This window comes from Bombina bombina, chromosome 1, assembly GCF_027579735.1.
Source record: "Bombina bombina isolate aBomBom1 chromosome 1, aBomBom1.pri, whole genome shotgun sequence".
In the NCBI taxonomy this organism is placed as follows: Eukaryota; Metazoa; Chordata; class Amphibia; order Anura; family Bombinatoridae; genus Bombina; species Bombina bombina.
In genome coordinates, this window is record NC_069499.1 from 1,221,907,068 (window position 1) to 1,221,923,543 (window position 16,476).

Genomic DNA, 16,476 nt, shown 5'->3' on the forward strand with positions numbered 1-16,476 from the left:
TGGCATACTCTTTTTCTATATACGTTTTTTCACCCCCGATTTTTGAGTGTATTTTATCCTGGTCTTTTTTAAATAATAAACTTACCACTGTTTTTTTCCAAATGAGGCTCGCTGGATTTGTTGCTGTTCTTAGAAGATATAAAATAGTTATCTTGAAAGTTTTTGTTTCTTCTTGCTATTTCTTCCACTCACAGTGTTTCTGAGCTTTCGGCTCCGCAGTGTGATTCCCTGTACCTTGGTTTTCATGCAGAAAAGGGTCCTTCATACTAAATTGGGTTTTCTCCCTAAGGTGGTGTTGGATGGAAACATTAATCAGGAAATTGTTGTTCCTTCTTTTTGTCCTAATCCTTCTTCTCATAAGATATGTCTTTTGCATAACCTGGATTTTGTGCATGCTTTAAAATTTTACCTTCCAGCAACTAAAGATTTTCGTCAATCTTCTGCACTGTTTGTTATTTTCTCTTGAAAGTGTAAGGGTCAGAAGGCCACTTCTACTACCCTTTTCCTCTGGTTCCCTTAAAAAAACCTAACGCTAACCCCATGAAGATCTCCCTACCTTGAGTCGTCTTCACCCAACCGGGCCGAAATCTTCATCCAAGTTGCGCAGAGAAGGTCCTTCATCCGGTAGAAGTCTTCATCCAGGCGGCGTCTTCATTCTTCATCCATACGGAGCGGAGCGGAGCCATCTTCAAAGGAGCCGACGCGGAGCCATCCTCTTCAACCGACGACTGAACGACGAATGAAGGTTCCTTTAATCCAAGATGGCGTCCCTTCAATTCCAATTGGCAGCTCTAGAAACCAGGCTATCAGTTTTTGACATTTTAATGATAGAACAAATACCCCAATGACATTTGTTATGCCATTTGAATGTATTTACAGAAAAGGTATTCAAATTTTAATATTGAATGTTAATAATTAATTTGATTATTAAATGTAACACTCAAATTTTAAGATTGAGATAATAACTTTCCTACATTCAGTATTTAAATATTAATAATGGATTGTTGTAATGTAACATTTAGGGCTAGGTTACACTAGGATTGCAAGAACTAATTGTGGTGCACTAAATGCCACACATAAACTTCTATATGGTCAAGCAGTAAAATTCATGTTGGATTTTGTTTGAGCATTAAAATGATGGTCAATTTGAAGGTTGATTCCTACATAACATCTTTGGTAAAAATGCTACCTTTTTTCTTTATTAAATTGATAATGGTCCATATGGCCCCCATAATATGTGGATATAATTCCCCCCACTAGGAGGAGGCCAAGAACCCACACAAAAGCAAAAATTCCCTCCCACCTCCCATCTTTCCTCATTTCTGTTCTTGGACTCCCAGTAGAAGGTTGAGAATAATGGTGTTACAGGTACTTGCTTATGGATTAATGTTTGGGAGCTCAGACCAATGTGATACCCTTTATCCCTGGGACATATCATTCACATAGAAGACAGAAGAGGTTTCCAAAAAACTGAATGATACTGCGACATAGGAATACCCTGTTATGTGGGCAGTATCTTCCTAGAGATTTCAACTATACTACTCTCAGCGGTCGTAGGGACATGTCCCTCAGCCTGTGGGATAATGGTATTTCCTTAGATATCCTCTGCTGTACTCATATAAGCACTGGATGGGCTCTGACATTTCTGACAAATTTCTGACAAATTTATTTTTTCTCCCATTTTCCAGCCCCTTGTATCCTGTGACAGATATCAGCCAATCACAGACTAGTATACATATACAGGGTGAGCTTGAGCACATGCTCAGTAGGATCTTGTTCCCTAGAAAGTCTATGGCAGCTATTACAAGAAAGGCTTTATGGTTAAAATCATGGTCAGCAGACATGGCTTTTAAGAATAGGTTAATCTCTCTTTCCTTGCAAGGAAAGATTCTATTTGGTTCTGATTTGGACTCAATTATTAAGACTGTTACTATTGGGAATGGAGCTTTTCTCCCTGACCATATCATAGGTTCTCCTCTTCTCAAAAGCCTGAGCCCTGCAAACCAATCTGGAAACCTGGTTATTTATGGGCAAAGAACAAGCAGTCTAAGAAGTCCAATGCCAATACAAAATCTGCATGACGATGTAGTGCCCAGACCAGATTCTGTTCTGAGAGGGAGCAGACTGAAACATTTTCAGGAAGCTTGGTTCCAGTCAGTCCAAGACCCCTGGGCTCAAAACATCATATCCCAGGGTTACAGGATAGACTTTTGCTCTAGACCTCCTCAAGGATGACCCCAAAATACCTTTGAAGGTTGCTGCCATTCTGCAATGTGTTCAGGATTTAGAGTAAATGGGAGTAATCCCAGTACCTGTGTCTCAACAGGGTCAAGTGTTTTACTCCAATCTGTTTATTGTCCCAAAGAAGGAAGGGACTGTCATGCCTATTTTAGATTAGAAAATGCTAAACAAGCTTGTCAGGGTTCCCAATTTCAAAATGAAAACCATTTGCACAATTTTACCCTTAATCCAACAGGGTCAATTCATGTCTACTATAGACCTAAAGGATGCATAACTGCACATCAGTATCCACAATGATCACCAACAATTTCTATGGTTTGCACTCCTAGATAAACACTATTTGTTGCCCTTCTGTTTTTGGTTTGGCTACAGTTCCTCAAATCTTCACAAAGGTACTAGGAGAATTGTTGGTGGCGATTATAGCTCAGGGAATAATCTTGCTTCTTTAACTCCTACTACAAGGGTGTCATTTTTAGGAGTTATCATAGATTCAGTTCTAATGCATCAATTCCTAATGGAATCACACAGAATCAAACCTCAGAAGGCGTGTCTGCCCCTCCAATGTGCTTCAGTTCCATTAGTAGCTCAATGCATGGAGGTAGTGAGCCTTATGGCTGTGGCTCCTTTTGTCCACCTCCACTTGAGTCCTCTTCAACTATCTATGCTCAATCAGTGGTCAAAGGATTATATGCAATTAGAACAGAAGATTACTCTTGATTTATCCGTCAGACAATCACTCTCTTGGTGGATACAAGGTCCTTCTTTGAGCCTAGGGGCATCTTTCCTTTCCCAATCTTGAGCTATAGTGATGACAGATGACAGTCTTTCAAGCTGGGGCAAAGTCTGGAATTCTCAAAGAGCACAAAGAGTTTGGTCTCCTCTAGAGGCAAGGTTACCAATCAACATTCTGGAACTCTGAGCGATTTTTCGGCTCTTCAGTCCTGGCCCCTTTTAAAAGTCAAAAAGTTTATCCGGTTCCAGTTGGACAATATCACTGCATTGGCCTACATAAATTATCAAGGTGTACCCCCAGTTCACAAGCTATGCATAAAGTGTCTCTTAATATGTCTTGGGCAGAGAGGAATTATTGCTAACTATCAGCAGTTCACATACCAGGTATTTTCAACTAGGAAGTGGATTATCTCAGCTGTCAATCAGTCTATCCAGTATATCATCGATCATTTAGCGGTCAAATGGGGTCTACCAGACTTAGATCTGATGGCCTCTCAATTAAATCACAAACTTTCAATGTGTTGATCAAGATCAAGAGATCTAAAAGCTCAAATGATAGACGCCTTGGTGTGTCCATGGAATTTTCATCCAACGTACATGTTTCCTCTGTTTGTTCTTTTTCCAAGAGCAATTGCTCAAATCAAACATGATTCAGCTTTATTGCTTCTTTATTGCTCCAGCCTAGCCCACAGAACATGGTATGCATGCGGATCTAGTTAAGATGTCCTCATCTCCTTCATGGCTTCTTCCTCTAAGACAAGATCTATTGTCTCAAAGACCTATTTTCCATCAGGATTTCAAATCTCTAAGTTTAAGGGCGTGGAGGTTGAACGCATAGTTTTAAAACATAGAGGTTTCTCACATTCAGTTATTGACACTCCAATTCAAGCCAGAAAACTTATTACCCTAAAAAATTATCACAAGAATGGGAGGGCATACTTCTAGAGGTTTTTCTTGGTATTCCTTAAGGTTTGCTAGAATTCTTCAGTTTTTACAAGGCCTTGAAAAGGGTTTATCTGCTAGCTCCCTGAAAAGCCAAATTTCTGCTTTATCGGTTCTTTTTTTATAGAAAGTTAGCTAAGCTTTCTGATTTTCAGACTTTTGTCCAGGCGCTAGTAAGAATTAGGCCAGCTGTTAGATCTATTTCTCCACCCTGGAATTTTAAGCTAGTTATTTCTGTTCTGCAAGGTCCTTCATTTGAACCAATACATTCCATTGATATCAAGTACTTTTTAGTTAGCAGTCTCCTCAGCTAGGAGAGTTTCTAAGTTGCCAGTTTTGTCCTATAATTCTCAGTTTTTAGTTATTAGTTTTACTGTTCTCAGCAGCTTACTCCGCTTCCTTTAATTTCCTGTTAGTTTTCTTCAGTGACATAAAGAGCGGCTCTCTGCCCTAGCCTTCAATTATCCAGGAACCTGAGCGAATGAGCAGTTCTGACACAACCTTTTTCTTTTAATACCGTAAGAAAAGTGGTTAGATTGGATGTTGAAAAAAGCGCCATTAAAAAAAAGCTTGTTTAACAAAGGGCAGCTGGAGTAACAATCTATTTGTAAGTGAATTTAGAAAGTATAATCTGTTGTAGGCATAATATAGGTGACTTCATGAATGAAACTCATATTTATCAATGAGTATTGTAACAGTTCATAGTTGATTCTGCAAATGTACCATCACTTTAAAGGGACAGTCTACTCCAGAATTTTTGTTGTCTAAAAAGATAGATCATTCTTTTATCACCCAATGCCCAGTTTTGCATAACCAACACGGTTATATTAAAATACTTTGTACCTCTGTGATTACCTTGTATCTAAGCCTCTGCAGACTGCCACCTTATTTCAGTTCTTTTGAAAGACTTGCATTTTAGCCAATCAGTGCCTTCTCATAAGTAACTCCACGGGCATGAGCACGTTATCTATATTGCACACATGATGTAATGCCCTCTAACTAGGAAAAACTGTCTAATGCATTCAGATAAGAGGCAGCCTTCAAGGGCTTAGAAATTAGCATATAAGCCTACCTAGGTTTAGCTTTCAACTTAGAATACCAAGAGAACAAAGCAAATTTGTTTAAAAGGACATGCCCTATCTGAATCATGAAAGTTTAAGTTTGACTAGACTGTTCCTAGTCTAAATATAACTTAAATCCTTTATTTCCATAGCATTTTGTTGTGTTTTGTAATGCAAACTAGCCAACAACTATGTTTACTATGGACCTTAAAAAGCACAGCATTTTACTATTTTGGATTGCACCACTTAACTTGTCACTTGTAATACGAGCGCAATAAGCATGCTAATATTACTCTCTGTGCTATCCGTTAAAAGTATAGGGTACAATAAAAAGATGGCCACAAAGATGTTTTAGTTAAAATATTTAACCATCCACGTGTAATACCAGATTGTGCATTATTCTTTGCATAAGATAACATACCCTCCATTATTGATTGCGCTCCACTTGTAATCTGCCCCTTAGTGTAAAAAAATGTTACATTAGTTTGCAAAAAAAAATATATGCTTAGAACAAACAAGAGGCAAAATGTAACATTGAAATTTAAAAATAATTTCTTATTACAAAGCAAAGATTGTAAGGAAGGAACTGAAGTACCTGATATGACATTCAACCGACTATAAAATCAAAATGAAACTTTCATGATTCTGATAGAACAAGCAATTTTAAACAAATTTCCAGTTTACTTCTATCTAATTTTCTTTGTTCTCTCTGCATCAAAGACACAGTAATCCCAGCACATCGGTAATGACGATTTCCACACAGGATACGTATATAAGATGAAACCTTCTTTATTTCATCAGTAAAAACATCAGACAGATGAGGAGGAGTAGTCAGAATGGTCAAACATGTTTGACCATGGTCATTGAGGAAGTTACGTCTTTTGCTGATGAAACATGTTTGACCATTCTGACTACTACTCTTCATCTGTCTGATGTTTTTACTGATGAAATAAAGAACGTTTAATTTTATATACGTATCCTGTGTGGAAATCGTCATTACCGATGTGCTGGAATTACTGTGTTTTTGAAGTATTGTTAACCGGGAGGCAGAGGGGAGGCTTCCCCCTTGTTCCCTTTGACACCGGTCTTTGGTGTATTCAAGTTCCTGGAGGGACTTCCGGACTATAGCACTGGGCAAGCAGAAGTGAAGCGCAGCGTGAAGAACGTCGGAAGGTACATTGAAGAAAGAGGCGGATTTTCGGAGAGCTTACTACTTTTGTATCAGGATTTGTTCTCTCTGCATCCTTTATTGAAAATCATATCTAGATAGGCTCAGGAGCAGCAATGCACTAATGAGAGCTAGCTGCTGATTGGTGGCTGCACATGAATGACTATAGTCATTCATTTACTAAATGTGTTCAGCTAGCTCCCAGTAGTGCAATGCTACTCTTTTAACAAAGGATACAAAGAGAATGAATCAAATTTTATAATAGAAGTAGACTGGAAAGCTGTTTAAAATGGTATGCTCTATCTGTTTTGTGTCCCTTTATCTTAGGTTACAGCATGAGAATTAAGATCTTAATGTTTGAAAATTCCAATACCCAGACTATCAGTTTACTAGGAGTGAGCTCTAGATTGCTAACTGCATTATTGATGTACTGATGTATCTCAGTATAGATCTACAACCTTTTGTGGAATGTTTGATAGTGAGGTCTCAGAACTGTAACAATATGATTTTAGAATATCTTCCTTTCTGCGACAGATGGATTCCGGAAGGTGGTTAACATTGAGCAGGGAGGCCTGGTGAAGCCTGAGAGAGATGATACAGAGTTTCAGCACTTGTATTTTCTTCAGGGTCATGAACATCTTCTGGAGCACATCAAGAGAAAGGTAGGAGTTAAGGGTTTAACTCTAACTTGTTGTAGGAGAGCAGATGTGTTGTAGACAGCTGGTCTTCTCAATATTAACAAAGGTTGTATATTGTCAATTAGACCTTTGCAATCTTGACATATATTTTGTTCATAGGCATTAAAGGTTTTGTTGTAATCAGATGGTTTCCACATTATCTTACCGATAGCAGTATGATTGATGTGGCTAGCACTTTGAAGGGCTATTATAGTTTAAAAATTACATGTACTAATTCTTAAGACTAGCAACCTTTCTCTTCTCCTGTAAAGGGGTTACACACATAATAGAAGTACCAATCAGGACCCGCAGAGCACTGTTGGTCCTGAGTTGAGACTGCCACTGATGCAATCAGCAGCTCTAGTCGCTCGACCCAGCTGTATAACTAGCGCTGCTGACTGAATAAGAGCAGTGCTCTTTGGATCCCGAGCGGTACTTCTACTTCATATTTGACGCCTTTGTAGGGGTAAACACATAGAGGAGCAGGGTTTTCTTAAAATTAAATTTTAGAGCATGTTATTTTTCAACTGTAATTGACTGTTATTGTTTCGTCTCATCAATTAGCCTTGCCCTGGAGAGAAATTACAGCATTATATTTATGGGTTGTATTAATTTTAATGAATAGTTTAGACTGATCTCATCAGTGTTAATTGGACAAGTAATAAACAGTCACTCATTTTTCTGATTTTGCTTAACCTACTGAGAACTGAGAAGAATCTTCATTAGAAACGCAAAAGATTATAAAATATGCATGAACAGATTTTGATGTAAATAGTCAGTGCTGATGCAGTAATCACATAGTAGAAGTACCAACCAGCTAAAACCATGTCAGCTAAAACCAATCATGGTGTCAGAGATAAAAAAATTTTTATTGTTTGATAAATCCATGTATTTGACAACCTTATTGACTAACCACACAAGATTAAAATAGGCTTATTTGCATAGATGGGTCACAGGGCAAGCTATATAATTAGTCAAGAGGCGTATACTGCATTTTTGTATAGGAAGGAAATGCATCAAAAATTGTAACAACTTAAAAGGTGGCAAGCTTTTATCAAAATACTCAAAACACTAATTACTCTAAAAGGAAAACCTATGCATGCAAAAAAACAGTATAAGGCATAATATTCAAGTTTAAACATACTCCTGATTCTTCCTGTATAATTCGTCCTCCATTAGAGTGGCGGTGGGCTCCGGCAGAGGTGGTTTAGGGGTTAATAACTTTATTTAGTTTCGGCATGGTCCAGGAACAGCGGGATAGGGGTAAAACAGTGTAGTATAGTGTCGGTATTTAGTGACAGTATACCGATAAAGCTGGGAAAAAGCCGAAGAGCAGTGAGATCGATGACTGTTAGTTAACAACAGTCCGATGCTCATCATCCCGTACTTGGTGCGCGGCTTTTTGACAGCTTTTTTGGTAACTTAGGAGAGTGTATTCAGGTCCGCGGCAGCGATGTTAGGCAATCTTAGCCGAGCGGTGCCGTTGAATGCAAGTAAGTTGATGGCTTGATAAATAGGCCCCATTGTATTAATTTCTTGATAATGAAGTGTTCTCTAACCAGTTAGTTGGGTGCAGATCTGTAAAAAGTCCTATGGAATCACCATGAAGAACAATATAATATGTGAAAATGTCCTTTATGCAAACATTTTTGTGTGTTTACTAATTCAGAAACAAAAAAACCCACATACCCAGAGATATCATGAATCTGTTTTTTCAGTTACATTTAGTGCCTTTCCTTATTTACTGGAATAGCTTTTAAATGAATAAAAACCGTATGTGCTATACGTTTTCACGTGTAAATTTGAATATGTTAGAATCCTGACCATGGAGCCTTAGAATTAAATTTTTTTCACACTAGATATAAATCTAATAAATATGCATGATAGATAACTTAATATAAACACATATGCAATATGTGTATGTGGGTGTATGGTGTGTGTGTTTTAATATATATATATATATATATATATATTTATACACACATAAGTCCAATAAGAGGAAGGCACTCACCAGATTTGACAAAGGGATCCTTTATTCCTTTAACATGTGCAACACACAACCAGACCCAACACCATAACAGCTCCTTAAATACCCTTTTTCCCAATCACCCTGTGCAGGTATGGCTCAGCTTGGGACACGCATCATCATGCCGCGCCCGTATCCTAGCAACCACTAGTAAATAAACATATTTAACAACGTGTATTAGAAACAGTATTACTGACAAAATTATCTGACACATAACTAGCCCTGTCAATTATACGACCTGCTAAATCATCATATCATTTCATATTGTATATTAGCTAACAATACCTTATCAGGACTATAGCAAACTTAACTGAAATAATCCATGCTCATTAGACTATTACAAAATAATGCCTCAATATTCAGAAGCGTTATGACCTGTTATACCTACATTACAGCGCAATCTAACCGCTCATATTAAATCCAAACTGCCACTTGACCTTCTATAGAATACAGACATTATACATCATTATTGCCTCCAGCCAGGTAATATGTTTGTCATCACTGCTGAAAACCTAAGCTCCCCATTGCCCTGAAAAGGGTATTTGGATGGGCATTGCCCTTAGGAGGGAATTTAGCTCTTTTTCCGCCCAAACCCCTAATCTAAAATTAAAACCCACCCAATAAACCCTTTTTTTTAAAACCTAACACTAACCCCCAAAGACCCACTTACAGTTTTTGAAGACCCGATATCCATCCTCAATGAAGTGGCAGAAGTCCTCAGCGAAGCCGACAGAAGTCTTCATCCAAGTGGGCTGAAGTCTTCATCCAAGCCGGCAGAAGTCTTCATCCATCCGGCGCGGAGCGACTCCATCTTCAAGACATCCGGCACGGAGCATCCTCTTCTTCCGATGTCTTCTGAACAATGAAGTTTCCCTTTAAATGACGTCATCCAAGATGGCGTCCCTTAGATTCCAATTGGCTGATAAGCCAATAGGAATTAAGGTGGAAAAAAATCCTATTGGCTGTTGCAATCAGCCAATAGGATTGAGCTTTCATCCTATTGGCTGATCCAATCAGCAAATATGATTTAGCTTGCATTCTATTGGCTATTCCAATCAGCCAATAGAATGCAAGCTCAATCCTATTGGCTGATTGCAACAGCCAATAGGATTTTTTCCACCTTAATTCCAATTGGCTGATAGAATTCTATCAGCCAATCGGAATCTAAGGGACGCCATCTTGGATGACGTCATTTAAAGGGAAACTTCATTGTTCAGAAGACGTCGGAAGAAGAAGATGCTTCTTGTCTTGAAGATGGAGCCGCTCCACGCCGGATGGATGAAGAAAGAAGATGCCGTCTGGATGATGACTTCTGCTGGCTTGGATGAAGACTTCGGCCTGCTTGGATGAAGACTTTTGCTGGCTTTGCTGAGGACTTCTGTCGCTTCGTTGAGGATGGATGTCGGGTCTTCAAAAACTCTAAGAGGATCTTCGGAGGTTAGTGTTAGGTTTTTTTTAAGGGTTTATTGGGTGAGTTTTAATTTTAGATTATGGGTTTGGGCGGAAAAAGAGCTAAATGCCCTTTTAAGGGCAAGACCCATCCAAATGCCCTTTTTCAGGGCAATAGGGAGCTTAGGTTTTTTAGATAGGGTTTAATTTGGGGGGGTTGGTTGTGTGGGTGGTGGGTTTTACTGTTAGGGGTGATTTGTATTTTTATTTACAGGTAAAAGAGCTGATTTCTTTGGGGCAATGCCCCACAAAAGGCCCTTTTAATGGCCATTGGTAGTTTATTGTAGGCTAGGGTTTTTTTATTTTTGGTGGGCTTTTTTATTTTCATAGGGCTCTTAGATTAGGTGTAATTAGTTTAAATATTTGATAGTTTATTTTTTATTTTGTGTAACTTAGTGTTTTTTATTTTTTGTAACTTAGTGTTTTTTATTTTGTAACTTAGTTGTTAGTTTTTGTAACTTAGTAATATTTAATAGTAGATTTAAATAATTTGAGTAGGGTTAGGTGTTTAAATATGTAATATAGTTTAATGTCATTTTAGTATAATAGTTAGGGTAAATTAATTATTAGTTTAATATAGTTTAATGTAATTTTAGTATAATAGTTAGGGTAGGTTAATTAATAGTTTAATATAGTTTAATGTAATTCTACAGGTAAGTTTAAATTTATTATAAGATATGTATGAGTTAATATTTAATATAAAGTTAGCGGGTTGTTAGGTTTAGGGGTTAATAGCTTAATTTAGTTTATGGCGATGTGGGGGGTTGGCAGTTTAGGGGTTAATAGGTTAAGTAAGTGGTAGTGATGTGGGAGGCCAGAGGTTTAAGGGTTAATAACTTTATTTAGTTGCTGAGGGCTCCGGGAGTGGCGGTATAGGTGTTAATAACTTTATTTAGTTGTGGCGGGTTCCGGGAGCAGCAGGATAGGGTTTAATAATATTATGTAGGTGGTGGCAATGTTGAGGCGGCAAAATAGGGGTGTTTATACTCGGGAATAATGTTAGGGTGTTAGATATAAATTTTACTGGTTTTCTACCTTAGAAATCAATGGGATATCGGGCAGCAGCGAACATAAGCTTTTGCTGCTTTCAGACTCCAATTGATTCCTATTGCATCCACAGCCTCCAGGGTGGTGGATTGAAAACCAGGTGTAGACCAGAATAGTGGCGAGCGTACCGGTTAGAGGTTTGATTACTTGCCAAAGTTGATGAAAATCCCTTAGAACCTAAAGGGGAGGTGGGAAAACTGGAAGTTATAATCCTAGGACCCCACTCCAATTAAACCTATGTATTGGAGGAGGTAATGCCTAATGCCAGGTATAGATTAAATTAACAAACAAGGAAAGGATAGAAGCATTATAGGGCACACTTGAGAGGATTATTACTTAATCCTATTATGGTGGAGTATATTCATAGTGTAGTTGAATTAATTAAAACATAACATGTATTTACAATAGATTAAAAATAATGAATGTGTTGTGGACCATGCCACCATTTAAACTAAATGTCAGGTTAGGAAATGTCCAGAAGAAGACCCAAATGCTAGGGCGAACTTAATCAACACCCTTGCACTCTGAGTTTAATCCAGGACGTGACCCCACGACAACCTCCAAAAAAACAATTTACTCACGATATGGAGCAGGGTTAGCCTGTGCCCAAAGTAATTCAAGATATCAGCCAGATAGACTTCTGAATAAGGAGCTGGTTTCAGGAAATGTCTTCCACAGAATCAGGAGAGCAGGGATAGTCCACTTATACTCAGACAGAAGAAGGGTAAAAAAGGAAACAGTTAATAATGCAGGAGTAGGTAATTTGTTATCAGGCAGTTTGAGGGTAAACACTGTGTAGATAGTCTTTGCAGAGTATGCAACAGGTAATCAGGCAGTTTGAGGGTTAACACGGTGTAGTCAGAACTTGCAGAGTTAACAACATGTAATCAGGTAGTTTGAGGGTTAACACTGTGCAGACAGTCTTTGCAGAGTATGCAACAAGTAATCAGGCAGTTTGAGGGTTAACACTGTGTAGATAGTCTTTGCAGAGTATGCAACAGGTAATCAGGCAGTTTGAGGGTTAACACGGTGTAGTCAGAACTTGCAGAGTTAACAACATGTAATCAGGTAGTTTGAGGGTTAACACTGTGCAGACAGTCTTTGCAGAGTATGCAACATGTAATCAGGCAGTTTGAGGGTTAACACTGTAGACATTCTTTGCAGAGTATGCAATAGGTAAACAGGCAGTTTGAGGTTAACACTGTGTAGATAGTCTTTGCAGAGTATGCAACAGGTAATCAGGCAGTTTGAGGGTTAACACGGTGTAGTCAGAACTTGCAGAGTTAACAACATGTAATCAGGTAGTTTGAGGGTTAACACTGTGCAGACAGTCTTTGCAGAGTATGCAACAAGTAATCAGGCAGTTTGAGGGTTAACACTGTAGACATTCTTTGCAGAGTATGCAATAGGTAAACAGGCAGTTTGAGGTTAACACTGTGTAGATAGTCTTTGCAGAGTATGCAACAGGTAATCAGGCAGTTTGAGGGATAACACTGTGTAGTCAGAACTTGCAGAGTTAACAACATGTAATCAGGTAGTTTGAGGTTTAACACTGTGCAGACAGTCTTTGCAGAGTATGCAACAAGTAATCAGGCAGTTTGAAAGTTTCACAAAACAAACAGTACTTGCATTGTTTGGAGACAGGTAATCAGGAGGTTGAAGGTTAATCCAGCATAGTAACTCCTTGAAGAGATTGGCAACAGAAAAGCAGCAGTTAGAGAGATTCCACAGTGAATTCACCACATAAGCCACAAAGTTAAACAAACAAACGGGCACTGGAGAAACAGGAAGCCCGAAATAAAAAGCCTGGTTGTGACATCATCAGGAAGGGGTGGCTCAGACACCTGTCAATCAAGCACACAGAGAGGACAGCAGAGCTTCCCAGCAGCTGAGCGTGACAGTGCCCCCACCTCAAGGACCCCTCCGGGGGACCCGACCGGGCCTGGCAGGGTATTTCTTGTGAAAAGACTTGACAAGAGCTGGAGCATGAACATGAGAGGCCGGTTCCCAAGATCGTTCAGAGATAGGATAGCCCTTCCAATGGACCAGGTAGTACAGCCGATTGCCCCGTAGCTTGGAATCGAGAATCTGGCTGACTTCAAACTCAGAAGTTCCCTCTACGGAAAGTGGAGGAGGTGGTTTACTCTTGATAGAGTACCGATTGTAGATGACTGGCTTGAGTAGGGAGACATGAAACACTGGATGGATCTTGAGAGTCTTGGGTAAGGCCAGGCGGTATGCTGAAGAACAAACTCTGGAAACAATTTGAAAAGGTCCAATGTACTTAGGACCCAACTTGGTACAAGGTTGTTTTAGACGTATGAATCTGGTGGATAAAAATACTCTGTCTCCAGTACGAAGTAAAGGAGCCTTGCACCTTCTGCGATCAGCATATTTCTTATGTCTTATGGAAGAAGAGAGTAGATTTTGACGAATGAGTTGCCAGTGATTACTGAGATTTTTCACTATACAATCTGCTCCAGGGACTTCAGTAGAACTGGTAATCATAGGAAAGGTTCTAGGTTCAAATCCATAAGCTGCCTTAAAGGGAGAGGTCTGTAATGAGGCGTTATAGCGTGAGTTGTGAGCTAATTCCGCCAAAGGCAATAACTGAGACCAGTTGGAGTGGTGATGGTCTACATAATGTCTAAGAAAAGATTCCAAGGCTTGATTTACACGCTCAGTCTGTCCGTTGGATTGAGGATGGTGTGCAGTAGAAAGAGATATGTTGATTCCGAAGTGCTTACAAAAAGACCTCCAAAATTTGGAAACAAATTGGACTCCACGATCTGAGACTATATCAGTGGGAAAACCATGTAAACGAGATATATGTAGAACAAAGAGTTCAGAAAGTCTTTGAGCTGAAGGCAAGCCTGGATGAGGTATGAAGTGAGCAGACTTGGAGAACCGATCCATCACTACCCAAATGGTCGTATTTCCAGCAGAAACAGGAAGATCTGTAACAAAGTCCATGGATAAGTGAGACCAAGGGTAATGACGAATAGGAAGAGGGTGTAATAGACCAAACGGTCGATGAGAAGATTGTTTGTTCGAAGCACAAGAACTACAAGCAGCAATATAATCCTTAACACCCCTCCTCATAGTGGACCACCAAACATGCTGCTTCAGTTTCCACAATGTATTGGTTATTCCAGGATGACCTGCTGAAATGTTGTCATGAGCCCAACGTAGAAGCTTAAGACGTAATCCTTTGGGTACATACAGGATACCAGAAGGTAGTTTGCAAGAAGATGGTACCCGGACTTGAGCAGCATGTAAAGCCTGTACTGGAAAAGAGGATACTTGAGCCAAAACTTTTACTGGACATAGTATAGGTTCTGAATCCAATGGAGAAGGTTCAGAAGATTGGAACTGCCTAGATAAAGCATATGCCTTGGAATTTTTTGAACCAGGAACATAGGAAAGTACAAAATTAAACCTGGAGAAGAACAAGGCCCACCGAGCCTGACGAGGATTGAGACGTGTAGCTGTTTGGAGGTATAAAAGATTCTTGTGATCTGTCAGAATGAAAAAAGGTTGGCTGGTACCCTCTAACCAATGCCTCCATTCATCCAAAGCTAATTTTATAGCCAAAAGCTCCTTATTGCCCACATCATAATTTAACTCGGCAGGATTGAATTTTTTCGAAAATAACGCCACAGGATGTATCTTGCTGGTAGTTGGATCACGTTGGGAGAGAACAGCTCCAGCTGCTATAAAGGAAGCGTCAACCTCCAAAATAAACTGGAGATCAGGAATTGGATGAATGAGAAGAGGTGCAGAAGAAAATGCTGATTTAGCGTTTCAAAAGCCTGTACAGCCGAAGAGGACCAGTTCTTACAATTTTGCCCTTTCTTAGTAAGAGAAGTGAGTGGAGACGTGATGTCAGCAAAGTTCTTTATAAACTTTCTATAGTAATTGGCAAAGCCAAGAAACCTCTGCAGGGATTTGAGAGTAGTTGGTCTGGGCCAGTCCTTGATAGCCGACAGTTTAGCAGGATCCATCTCAAAACCTGATTCAGAAATGATATACCCCAAAAAAGGGGATGGAACTCTGATGAAAAGAGCATTTCTCCAATTTAGCGAACAGGGAATTGTCTCGTAACCTCTGAAGTACCAGTCTTACATGATGTACATGTTCCTGTAATGTTTTAGAATAGATCAGAATGTCATCGAAGTAAATGATAACAAATTGATTTAGATAATCTCTGAAGATTTCGTTAACAAAGTGCTGAAATACTGCTGGTGCATTGCACAATCCGAATGGCATTACCAGATACTCGTAGTGACCAAATCTAGTGTTAAATGCCGTCTTCCATTCGTCTCCTTTACGGATTCTGACCAGATTGTAGGCCCCACAGAGATCTAACTTGGAAAAAATAGAAGCACCTTGAAGACGATCGAATAACTCAGAAATGAGCGGCAGAGGATAGCTGTTTTTGACAGTAATCTGATTCAAGGCTCGATAATCAATACAGGGACGAAGACCTCCATCTTTTTTCCCAATGAAGAAAAAACCTGCACCCACAGGTGAAGAGGAAGGACGAATAAATCCTCTGGCTAAGTTGTCCTTTATGTATTCCTCGAGAGAGACATTTTCTTGACGAGAGAGGGGATAGGTCCTTCCCTTAGGTAGAGGAGCCCCTGAATACAATTCAATAGGAAAGTCAAATATCCGGTGTGGAGGTAACGTCTCAGCCTCTTTTTTAGAAAACACATCACAAAAGGCATGATAGTAATTAGGCAATGATTCAGGAATTTCCACCATAGCTACGACAGGACAAGATGGTTTAGAGGGATTTTGCAGGCAATGTTTGAAACAGGTAGTTCCCCAGGAAATAAGTTCTCCTTTAGACCATGAGGAAACTGGATCATGAAGCTGCAACCAAGGTAACCCCAGAATCAATGGTATGTGGGGAGAAGAGATGACATCAAAACGAATAATTTCAGAATGAAGTATACCCACAGTCAAAAGAAGAGGAACGGTAGAATGTTGTATGATACCAGAACCTAGAGGCTGTCCACTGACAGTAGTTACCTTAACTAACTGTTTCTTGGCTTGAAGAGGAATCCTGAGAGAGTCAGCAAAGTTTGAATCAATGAATACTCCAGCAGCTCCAGAATCGATGAGAGC

The 16,476-nt window shown here is 39.4% G+C and overlaps 1 protein-coding gene across 1 annotated transcript in view; it reads left to right on the forward strand.

Annotated features, from left to right (window-relative positions):
* The window catches only part of HSF4 (heat shock transcription factor 4), a 328,795-nt gene that overhangs the window by 159,883 nt on the left and 152,436 nt on the right, over positions 1 to 16,476 (forward strand). The window contains exon 3 of the mRNA XM_053700352.1: positions 6,679 to 6,806. Within this exon, the coding sequence (XP_053556327.1) occupies positions 6,679 to 6,806 (128 nt within the window). The remainder of the gene's footprint in view (positions 1 to 6,678; positions 6,807 to 16,476) is intronic.